General features: G+C 37.2%; 1 protein-coding gene across 1 annotated transcript; it reads left to right on the forward strand.

The window, feature by feature from the left end:
* Positions 1-1,847: 1,847 nt before the first annotated feature.
* On the forward strand, positions 1,848-10,638 carry FAM240C (family with sequence similarity 240 member C). Its single transcript, XM_044657550.1, has 2 exons — positions 1,848-1,993; positions 10,366-10,638. Exons 1-2 carry the CDS (start codon positions 1,848-1,850, stop codon positions 10,493-10,495), a joined length of 276 nt encoding a protein of 91 aa, XP_044513485.1. The 3' UTR covers positions 10,496-10,638.
* The last annotated feature ends 244 nt before the right edge of the window (positions 10,639-10,882 follow it).

The following is a 10,882-nucleotide window of genomic DNA, read 5'->3' on the forward strand; positions in this document are numbered from 1 at the left end:
TGGGCAAGTCATTTAACCCTCTTTATTTCAATTTCCTCAACTGGAAAATGAGCTGGAGAAGGAAATGGCAAATGACTCCAATATCTTTGCCAAGAAAACCAGATATGACTGAAAAACGACTGTGCTTTAAGAAGGTTATTTTGGCAGTTATGTGGAAGACATACTGCAATAGGAAAGCCTGGAACCTGGTAGTCCAATTAGGAGACTGTTGTAATGGCCCAGAAATTAGAAAGGTATTAGATTAGAAAGGTAGCTGTGTGAGAAGAATGATGAATAAGGGGAAGAACCTGAGAGATGTTTTGGAGGTAAAATAAATATTACTTGGAATCTAATTTGCTATGAGAGAGGGGTGAGGAAGAGAAAATAGTCCAGGATAACTCCTATATTGCAAACCCAGATGACTGGAAGGATGGTGGTAGCCTCAACAAAAATAGACTGATTGGAGGAGAAATGGGTTTATGGGAAATGTAAAGAGTTCTATTTTGAAAATAATGAGTTTGAGATGTTATAAAACTGAATTCAATAAAATTGAAATGAACAAACAGAACACCAGGATATTACTTGATATCTTGGCCATCTTTCAAACTATACTATTTATTCATGAATAAATTTACTTTATAGGAAATGGAGCAAGGTCCTAATTAGTGCAAATAATGAATCCCAGGAGGTGGTTGCATGTATTGGAATTCATACTTAAAATACAGTCATTGATTTCCAACCCAATGGAAATACGAAGTACAATTTTTAATAATCTGATCACTTCAGGGCATTTATTATTTTGACTAATAGGGACCTGGTCAAAATACTTTAAGAAATATCACATTCTTTTTTATATATGTCACAGAATCAAGCTCACTAAAATTCTGTGCAATGATTCAAATCAATTCAGCAAACATTTTAAGGCAATTCTTTTGGGCTAAATAATACATGAGACAAAAATAAATTTTAAGGGAACAATCCCTGTCCAAATAAGGTTTACAGGTTCATGGGGAGAGAGAAGATATATATATATATATATATATATACATATATATATATATATAATGCACCTAACCATAATGCAGAGTAAAATGTAAGAGTGCCATTAGAAAGACACAATTCTATTTTCCTGCCAAATCTTACTTCTTCCAACAGACCCATCAATGTGATTTACCATCAGTTCCCACTTTTATAATTTCAACAGAACAATCCCCAACAATAATTCCTCTTCAGCAAGATCACACGGTGGTTAGAGTGTGGGACTTGTAGCCAGAAAGATATAGACGCTAAACCAGTCTCACAAATACTTATTGCTGTTTGACCCTAGACAAGTCATTTAAATTCTAAGCCTCAGTTTCCCCATTTGTAAATTGAAGGTATAATAACATCTACCTGACAAAGTTGTTATAAAAATCAAATGAAATAACATCTATGCCTATATATGGAAATATGTATACAAATACATATAGTGTTTTGAAAGCCTTAAAGAGTTATATGGAGGTTAGCTATTATTATTATTATTATAAAAGATAAGATTAATCATAGTATTGCAATAATGAGTTGTTGGCTAAGTGCAGCTTTATGTCAGAGTTCTCTCCCAAAATAAAATGTTTTATGTCATTAGATGTTTGTACATTGATTTCAGATATAAGTTTCTTGATGCGAACTGTCAGCCTCCCCTGTGTGAAATGCAAAGAACAGTTAATGGTCTCCTCTGATTAGATTTTGAGTTCTTGGGGATTTTTCTTTGTCTTGGTTTGGGGTTTGGGGTTTTTTGAGAGGGGCAGTTTATTCCTTTCAATCCACTTCTTGTCTCCCATCTTAGCCAAAAAAAGATCAATGATTTGTTTATTTGTTTCTTCCAGAAAATGAGTAAAAGCTACAGATGGAAAAATCCCGAAATAACTGTGCATGATGCAGGTGGGCTGAAAAACTTTTGGGAGAAAAAAATTGAACATCATGCAAAGAAAGTGCAAAATGAAGACTCTAGAATAAGCAAGAGTGCCCTGGATAAGTGAGTAGTATAACCCCACCCAAATACACAGTGATGGAATGAATGCTATGGTACTGCCACATGTTTACAAGATACTGGAATCCCTTCAACTAATTAACGCTGTCATCCTGGAATTTATTATAAAGTTTTCATAGTTTTCACCAGCTATTTGGAATAGTGAAGAATCATAAGATGTCCTATTCTCTTCTTGGAGGTCCTCTGTTCACTTTCTTTTTTTTTTTTAATCTTCAACCTTTTGTTTTAGTATCATTTCTAGACCCAAGAGCAGCAAGGGCTAGGCAAGTAGGGTTAAGCGACTTACCTTGATCACATAGCAAAGAATTGTCTTAGGTCAGATTTGAATCTAGGTCCTCCCAACTCCAAGCCTAACACTCTATCCCCTGTGCTACCTAACTGCCTCTCTCTATTCACTTTCTTGAGAAGAGCTATATACCTACAAATGATTAAATGTAAATTAATTCCAAGATGTGACTAACATTCATTTCTGCTAAGAATCATTAAAGAAAAAAGTAAATAGGAAAGGAGAGGCAAGCAGTTTGAAAACATTAAATGAGCAAAGGAAGATTTGTCCTCCTATGAGAGTTGAGATATTTCACATGAGGATTACATGCTTTTAAAAGTATTTCCAAGCAAATCACCCAAAAATCATTAGGAATATAACATAATTCTGCAGAGTCCCCCTCTTATGAATAGTTCTGTTTCTGGAATGAGCCCTGTTATTAATAGTGAAGGCATGGGACTTTGGGCTTTGACACTTCGATTTTTATGAGGGATGTAGGGCCACTGAGTAATGACTACAGTAATACTGTCCAAAGACTTAGAAGTTATTAAGATGCTTAAGACCAAAACTAACATTCCTTCTCTTTGTAGATGGATCTCTCTGTGGGGCACAAATACTGGCATATTATAGAGGGAGGTATAGGACAAGGAGGAGAGAAAAAGTGGAGATAGTGGTCTTGATTTGTGATTCTATCCATGCGGGGAAGTTTTAGTGTGGAAACTCCCACTACCAATGTATACTGGCAACTCAGCTGTAGTTTATAATCCTAGAGGGTTGCCTAGAATTCTGAGTTAAGTGACTCACCCAAGATCATCTAGTTAGTGTATGCAAGAGGTAGGATTTGAATGAAGGTCTTTAGCACCAAGGCCAGCCTTTTTTTTACCTGCCTGATCATGCTTCCTCTCTTTATAAGCATTATTATTCTCATAGATAAGGAAACAGTGTCAGACAGGTTGTATCTTGCATTATCTCCACTTCTTCAATAATTTCAGTCATGTCTGATTCTTTGTGACCCAATTTTGGGTTTTCTTGGCAAAGTTGATAAAGTGGTTTTTCATTTCCTCCTCCAGCTCATTTTCCAGACGAAGAAACCGAGGCAAACAATGTTAAGTGACATACCCATAGTCACATAGCTAGCAAGTGTCTGAGAGAGGATTTGTACTCAGGAAGATGAGACTTCCTGACTCCAGGTCAGGCATTTTATCCACTGCACCACCTAGTTACCCCTACATCTTGCAGGAATACAATCTTCCCTAGCTCTAGAGCTGAGGGAATTCTGAGACAGTCTAATTCAGTCACATTTTACAGATGAGGAAAGAGAGGACCAGGGAGGATAAATGACTTGCCCAAGTTTACACAGGTAATAAGCATCCTCAATAAATATGAATTCTAGTCCTTTGACACCTTAAATCAGTGCACTTTCCCCTGAATCAAGCTTGCCTCCACCTCATATCAAGTGAGGGACTAAAAACCTATATCCACTGACCTCAGACCCACTGTTCATTCCATTCCACCAAGCTTATGCTTCAAAGGAAATGGACCTTAACTTATCGGTTCTGTGACCTTGGCTAAGTTACTTAACGCCTTTGCCATCCAGATTCCTCCTCTGTAAAATGAGGGGATTGGCTTAAGCATCCTCTCAGGTCCTTTCCAGCTCCTGCAGCCCGCCTGTGGGGTTCCATGCTTTGAGAAATATACAAAACCAATTTTTGCTACCCAAAAACATATTCACTAAGTGCCTGTCACCATAGGATATATCCAAGTGGGAAGATTAATTTGTAATCCATACCAAGAAAGTGTGACTCCGAACAGTCAGAAATTAACCCAGGGCTCTATGTAAAGCATCCCCAGCGCTAATCTCGAAATGAAAGTGCCCAGCTGTTGTCCTTGTTAAGCCAGTGTTGGAAACGAAGGCTGCTCGTCTTCAGATCTGGCATGGCCAGAGGAGATTTGATCCCTTGGTCCTGCCTGTGCCAAGTGTGAAAGGTTCCCCTGAAAATCGACTCTGTCAGCACCCCCTTCCCTCTGTGTTCCACTGTGTCTTTAAGACACAGGTCCTGTCTCTGTCACTCAAGATATCTGGTTCCTTTTATTAAACACATAGAGAGTCACAAATCTTCGTGCTTAAGCAAATCCTCTTGCCACCACAGCACCACACATTTGGTTCTGCCCTCTCTCATCTCATTTTTCATCTGTTTTCCTCTCTCTTGACTATTACATTTAGCTTTTTCATATCTTTGGACCTTCTGTGAAATTGTCCACCATGTTTGGCATGGACAAGTGCCTTCTTTTTATCCTCTGAATACTACTCCAAACACCTGTCAAGAGGCAACAGAACGGTCCTCCCATGATGCAGTTGTCATTATACCAGTCCTGAAGGCCAAGGACATACTGTTGGTATTTTCCTATTGATGTAGTGGAAAGGGCACGGGGCTTTAGAGTCAGGAGACTTGGCATCTTGGGGCCAGTCTCCGATACTGGCTAAGTGATCTTAAGTAAGTCACTTAACCTTTCTGAGCCTCAGTTTTGCAGTGTGGAAAATGGGGATGATAATAATAGTTATATATAATTATATATATGTTAATATATATAATAATTACCTAAACTATAAGTTATATTATCTAAGCCATTGGGATAGAGAAAAAAAAATTTTTTTTTGCCACAACCCCTCCAACATTCATTACTCTCCCTTGCTGTCATTTTAGCAAATCTGCTAGGTGTGAGGTGATACCTCAGAGTTCTTTTGATTTGCATTTCTCTAATTATTAGAGATTTAGAACACTCTCTCATGCACTTATTGATAGTTTTGATTTCTTTATCTGAAAATTGCCTATTCGTGTCCCTTGCCCATTTTTTGATTGGGGAATGGCTTGATGTTTTTTTTTTGTACAATTGATTTAGCTCCTTGTATATTTGAGTAATTAGACCTTTGTCAGAGTTTTTTGTTATAAAGATTTTTTTCCCAATTTGTTGTTTCCCTTCTGATTTTGACTACATTGCTTTTGTTTGTACAAAAGATTCTTAGCTTAATATAATCGAAACTATTTAATTTACATTTTGTAATTTTCTCTAACTCTTGCTTGGTTTTAAAATATTTCCTTTCGCAGAGATCTGAGAGGTATACTATTCTGTGTTCACTTATAGTTTCCCTCTTTATATTCAAGTCATTCACCCATTCTGAATTTATCTTGGTGTTGGGTGTGAGATGTTGATCTAAACCTAATCTTTCCCATATTGTTTTCCAAATTTCCCAGCAGTTTTTGTCAAATAGTGGATTCATGTCTCAAAAGTTGGGCTCTTTGAGTTTATCATACACTGTCTTGCTGATGTCATTTACCCCAAGTCTATTCCACTGATCCTCCCTTCTATCTCTTAGCCAGTACCATATTGTTTTGATAACTGCTGCTTTATAGTATAGTTTAATATCTGGTACTGCTAGGCCCCCTTCCTTCACATTTTTTTCATTATTTCCCTTGATATTCTTGATCTTTTGTTCTTCCAAATGAACTTTGTTATAGTTTTTTTTCTAATTCTTTAAAAAAGTTTTCTTGGTAGTTTGATAGGTATGGCACTAAATAAGTAAATTAATTTGGGTAGAATGGCCATTTTTATTATGTTAGCTCGTCCTACCCATGAACAATCAATGTTTTTCCAATTGTTTAGATCTAGTTTTAATTGTTTGGAAAGTGTTTCGTAAAAAAAGTAAAATCTTAATGCACAATAAAAATGTCATTCTTATTTCATTCCTCATTGTTCTTGCCCATTTATATTTTCATACAATATGGGCTTTCTTTAAAGTTCTCTTCTTTTTTATTTTAAAATTTTATTTCTCTTTTGGATTCCAAATTTTATCCCTCCCCAACTCCCTCTCCCACCCATTGAGAAAACAAGAAATATGATAGCCATTATACATATGAAATCATGCAAAACATATTACCACATTAGCCAGGTCTGTCAAAAAAAGCAAGAAAACTAAAGGAAAAAATATGCTTCAATCTGCATTTTAAGTCTATCTGTTAATATCATCAACAAAGTTCTGCTGGATTTCATTATAATTGAAGTAGTAATATGATAAGATCCATTCTAGTAGCTCTAGCAATTAACTTTTTTAATCATTGTCCAAGATGGACCCGCCTTATACCAGACTACAAGACTTACTTTTTTAGGTCACATTGTAGTGAGATGCCCATCAATTTATGTAAAGTCTCCAAAATCCCAGCTTTTTACCAGATATTTTTCTTTAATTTTAATTAAAAATATTTTACTAATTACATCTAATAATAAATTTCCATGTTTTCCAAAGTTATATGATCAAACTTGTCTCCCTTCCTCCCTTCCCTATCCCATCCCAGATCTGCAGATATTTTTTTCTCATAAAAGAGAAAGGAGCAGGAATTAGGGAAAATAAGAAGTAACAAGCATTTACTATTCACTTACTAGTGCCAGGCACTGCACTCATTTACATAAGTACATTGCTCTCAATTGCTACTGCTGACAGACTGAACCAAGTCTCCTAATTTCATTGCCACTAGCAAGTTAGAATGGAAGTATTTTAGTGTGTAAAAGGATATCATAGGTCATCTAGTCCAATTCAATCTTGAATAAGAATCCCTTCTACAACAAGTATTCATCCATTTTCCAATTAAGAATCTCTAGGGGCTGGAAACCCATTTCCTTTCAAAACAACCCATTCTGCTTTGGGATAGCTCTGGTTCTTAGCAAGCTTTTCTCTATAGTAAGTCTAAAATCCTCCTTTCTGCTACTTCCATTTATTCCTCCAACTTTTTTCTGCTGGGGGGAAGGAAAGCAAACAGCAAGGCTAAGCCCTTTCCATATAGATACGCACAATGCTTATAAACCCAAGAATTAATTTTCCCACCATTGAGTTTCTGGCAACTTGTAAGAATAATAGTAAAACAGTGTATAACTTTTAGCAAACAGGGTCACCCTCAACTGTTCCTATCCTACTAACAACTAAAAGAACTACCTGAAGAGCACATTTTAAACTAGAAAAAAAACGCAATCTATGCTTTCAAAAATTGAGCAGATGGGGCTATTCAGGTAAATGTAGTATAATCTTAAAGAATATTTTAGTTGGTTTTCTGTTTATTGGGAGGAGATTATTTGATTTTTTAAGTTCAGGGGTTGTCACGTCTTACCTTTAAAAAGATGGGTAAAGTTATATAAGCTTATATTTTATGAAGTACTATCTAGCACATATAAGATGTCAGCATTAAAGTCTATTGTATTTTTTTATGGCAAAGACTGACAATTGTCATCGGTGTCTATGCTCCAGGATTAACACATGAACCATCAATCTTTCAAAAATTGCTAGAGATCAAAACCATCCAGTTCTGAATCCCCAGGTGTTTGCATGGGAATACAAACATTAAGTCAGATTTTTTCATTACTTAAGGGAACATTTGAAAAGGAAGTTAATTCCAAGTAGACATCTAGGATGTTGTAGGACTCTAGCAAGCTCTTCTTGTGGCCTGAGTGAGTTCATGGTAATTCCAAAGTCTTCCAACATACAACCAAGGAATTAGCTTAAATGTGGGTTATTAACTTAGGAGCTTGGACCTTCCGTTTACATAGAGCGTTAGTTAGTGAAGGATCATTATCTTGCACCAGAAGTCATCATAACTCCTCCGAAAAGTTTTCCTTTGCAGGATAAGAAATAGAACAAGAAAGCAGCGATATTTTTTAAATGGAATGTCTAGTCATGTAGTTGACAAGAGGTATATATTTTTAATTATATTTTTATTTTGAATATTTTCCCATATTTACATATTTCATATTCTTTCCCTCTCCCACAAACCCCCTAGCCAATGCACAATTGCACTGCGTTTTACTTGTATCATTGATCAATACCTATTTCCATATAATTGATATTTGCTCTAGGGTGATTGTTTAGTGTCTACATCCCCAATATCATCCCCATCAGCCCATGTGTTCAAGCAGTTGTTTTTCCTCTGTGTTTCTCTTCCCACAGTTCTTCCTCTGAATGTGGCTAGTTTTCTTTCTCATAAGTCCAAGAGGTATATATTTAGAGCCGAAAGGGACCTTCAAGATCCTCTAGTCTAATCTTCTCGATTTATAGGCAGCTAAGGGCTATAGTGGGTAAAGTGTTGAACTTGGAAACCCTTAGTTCAAATCCTGCCTTAGACACTTACAAGCTGTGTAGATTTATCTAGGCAAATCACAACCTCTCAGCCTTAGTTTCTTCATCTTAAAAATGGGAATAATAATAGCACCTACCTTACAGGATCATTGTGAGGATCAAATGATATGTTTATAAAGTGCTTTGCAAACTTAAAAAGTATTAAATAAATACGGGCTATGATTATTCATAGGAAGCTTGAAGATGCAATGTATAGAATACCAAGAATGGAATTAGGAAGACTCATCTTCCTGAATTCTAATCTGGTTTCAGACACTTACTGGCTGGATGACCCTGGGCAAGTCACTGAACCATTTGCCTCATTTGGAAAATGAGCTGGTGAAGGAAATGGCAGTATCTTTGTCAAGAAAACCCCATTTGGGGTCACAAAGGGTTAGACATGACTGAAAACTACTGGATGATAACAATGATTATTAATAGACATAAAGGTAAAATGACTTGCCTAAAGTCAGATAAGAAATAAGGGGAAGAGTGGGAACCAAAGTTCTTTGGACTCCAAATTGAGCCTTCTTTACACTGCAGCGCACCTTCAGCACCCCTCTTCAAAGGACTTTCAAGTGGGATGTCTTTTGGAGTAGAAGCATCCCTATAAAAATCAGGAAAGGCAATTCCTAACACAATGTAGTTTTTGTTCCAGGGTAGGGCGTAAGTGAGTAGAGAGTATTGACTTAGGAAGCTTCCAAGAAAAAGAGAAATCACTTCAGGAGTACGGGAACCTCACATATACATATCCACTTGGAATATTCACCAATCTGTGTGGCTAGGACAGCAAGGGCTTTTGTTGTTTCCCTCAAATCCTTTCTTAAAACAAGTGTCCTGGGGGTGGGGGTCGGGGCAGCTGGGTAGCTCAGTGAATTGAGAACCAGGCCTAGAGATGGGAGGTCCTAGGTTCAAATCTGGCCTCAGACACTTCCCAGCTGTGTGACCCTGGGCAAGTCACTTGACCCCCATTGCCCACCCTTACCACTCTTTTGCCTTGGAGCCAATACACAGTATTGACTCCAAGACAGAAGGTAAGGGTTTAAAAAAAATAAAAAGTAAAATAAAACAAGTGTCCTGGATTCAGGGCAAGATAGACATCTTCTCTCTCTCAAGTAAATTCCCAGTGAGTGTCATTCACTTTTTAAATGTTCCTTGACTGATGGATTCATGGGTTTAGAACCATCCCTTCTATAATACTATTTTGTTGTTCAGTCATTTTTCATTCATGTCTGATTCTTCACGATCTCCTTTGGGATTGAAGATCCTGGAGTGTTTTGCCATTTCCTTGTCCAAATCACCTTCCAGATGAGGATCTAAATCAAACAGAGTTAGGTGACTTGCCCAGGATCACACAGGTAGTAAGTGTCTGAGGCCAGGTTTGAACTCGGGAAGATGAGTCTTCCCGACTCCAAGCTTGGCACTTTATCCACTGCCCCACCTAGCTGTGCCCCAATAATACTACTGTCCCAGAACAATACAACCACTAACGCCCCAGCAAAAGACAGAAAGTAATAATAGTACTAAGAAAAAGCTTCCTCTTCTCTCTTATAGACTATGCTCTTGGGTGGAAAATGTTTGAATAGAGGAGAATCCTTCCCTTGTGCCTAAGACATAACCTGCAGGAGAAAATATGGCACTAAATAGTAATGAGAACACTCTGCACTTGTGTGACTCATTAGGAATCTGACAAAGCCACATAGGCTTCTCACTGTGAAGTGATACTCACCCACTCATCTGTTTTCCAATTTTCTCAGTCTTGAAAGTCAAAGGGCTGCCGAGGGTGGAGGGACTGGATGACGTAGGTGCTTCTAGTGCACATGTGCCAGAGTGATTAGCAAAGTGGAGGGAGAGACAGGGAGGAATATTTTTTTTAAAAAAAAACTTGGGTCTAAAAGATGGGTGTTCAAAATATCTATTCTCTGTCTCCAGGCTCCGCTGTGAATGGGCTCAGAGACTGGAAAGAAGAATCAAGATGCTACAGCAGCCTGAGGAAGTATCCAAGAAGTCATCTCTAATCCCTATTGAATCTTTCCCCCTTATTGATAAAACAGTAGCCTAAAGTTAAAAATAGAATGACAAAATAGGAAAAGCACTGTTTCATGGGGAATGAAAGCCCCTTTAGGAAATTCCTGTGGAGCAGCAAAAAAATGAATCCCAAACCAAATGTTGGGCAGGAAATAAAATGTTAATTTGAGATGTATATGTCACGCAGGAATATGTTGAATATGGAAATTGTCACCACGTTTCATCATTTCATTCAGATCGCAGTCGAATCCCTTCAGAAAATTGTTCTTTATGATGTAAATCCTCAAACTTAAGTACTAAAATTGAAAGAAGGTCAGGATTGAAGTGTAGGAGACTTGGGTTCAAGTCTTTCATCCAACACAACTGGTCATGTTACCTTTTAATGCCCCTAAGATTAGAAGATCACATATGAGTTTCTAAT

The sequence above is a fragment of the Gracilinanus agilis genome, chromosome 1 (assembly GCF_016433145.1).
Source record: "Gracilinanus agilis isolate LMUSP501 chromosome 1, AgileGrace, whole genome shotgun sequence".
NCBI lineage: Eukaryota > Metazoa > Chordata > Mammalia > Didelphimorphia > Didelphidae > Gracilinanus > Gracilinanus agilis.